The sequence below is a fragment of the Neomonachus schauinslandi genome, chromosome 11 (genome assembly GCF_002201575.2).
Source record: "Neomonachus schauinslandi chromosome 11, ASM220157v2, whole genome shotgun sequence".
In the NCBI taxonomy this organism is placed as follows: Eukaryota; Metazoa; Chordata; class Mammalia; order Carnivora; family Phocidae; genus Neomonachus; species Neomonachus schauinslandi.
Genome location: NC_058413.1, coordinates 8,434,237 through 8,435,226, shown reverse-complemented (window position 1 = coordinate 8,435,226; position 990 = coordinate 8,434,237). Strand labels below are relative to the sequence as shown.

General features: G+C 79.0%; 1 protein-coding gene across 1 annotated transcript in view; it reads right to left on the bottom strand.

The window, feature by feature from the left end:
• ZFTA (zinc finger translocation associated) overlaps positions 1-456 on the bottom strand; it is a 6,255-nt gene extending 5,799 nt beyond the window's left edge. The window contains exon 1 of the mRNA XM_021685254.1: positions 311-456. Within this exon, the coding sequence (XP_021540929.1) occupies positions 311-456 (146 nt within the window). The remainder of the gene's footprint in view (positions 1-310) is intronic.
• Positions 457-990: the final 534 nt, after the last annotated feature.

The following is a 990-nucleotide window of genomic DNA, read 5'->3' as shown; positions in this document are numbered from 1 at the left end:
GGGGCCGCGGGGCCGGCGGCGGCCCGCGCGGGGCGCTCGGTGCTCGGGGCCCCGGGGCGCGGGGCGCATGCACGGGGCGGCTGGCCGCACGGACGGCTGGCTGCTCGCTCGGCGGCGCGGGCTGGACCGGGGTGGGGACTCCTGTCTGGGGCCCCTGGGGCTCCTTTAAGGGCTCCTGGGTAAATTTAAAGGGGCCGCGCGCTATTTCCTCCTGCCAGCTCGCGGGGGGCTGGGGGGGGAGAGGCGGGAGGCGACGAGCTGGCCCGAGGCTCCGCAGCCGGCGCCCGCCCCAGACGTTAGGAGCACAGACCTCGCCGCCCTCGCGGGCCCGCGCCGCCGCCTCCGGGGCTCCGGTCCCGGCTCCTGAAGGGTCACCGAAGTGGCGAGGGGCGCCCGCGTCCGCTGCGACGCGCTTCCACCCGGGCTCAGCTCGCAGCCACTGCCCCCTCGGGGCATCTCAGCGCCTGGCTCCCCTCACCGGCGCCGGCTGGGGACCGCCTGGTGGGAGGCCCGGTTCCCCGCCGGGGTGCCTCCTCCCGCGCGAGCTCGGCGCGGGCCCCAGAGCGGACGCGACTGGCAGGGGCCCCAGATGGCCGCGGCCCCGCGGAGAGGGTGGAGCCGCGGGGGCGGCCGCGCCCCCTCCCGCGGGAGCCGCCCCGGAGCGCCGGGAGTTCGGGCTCCTCCATTGGAGGGGCGGACGCGCGGAGCTCCCCGAGAGCCGGCCGGGGGCGGGGGCCGCGGCCGCAGAGACTCGGGCTGGGAAGAGGGGGGCGCGCGGTAGATTCGGGGAAAGCCGGCTGTGCCGGGGCCCGACGCTGCGGGACGGAGGGGGCCCCAGGCTGATAGCCGGGAGGAGAGGGCGTGCGCCGCCGTGACTCAGGCTCCGGCCCCCGGAGGCCTGGGGGGGTGCCAGACGAGACCCTTGACGCAGCCCCAGAATCCCCGCCCGGCCGGAGGAGGCAAAGAACGCTGACCCCGGGCGGGGTGTCG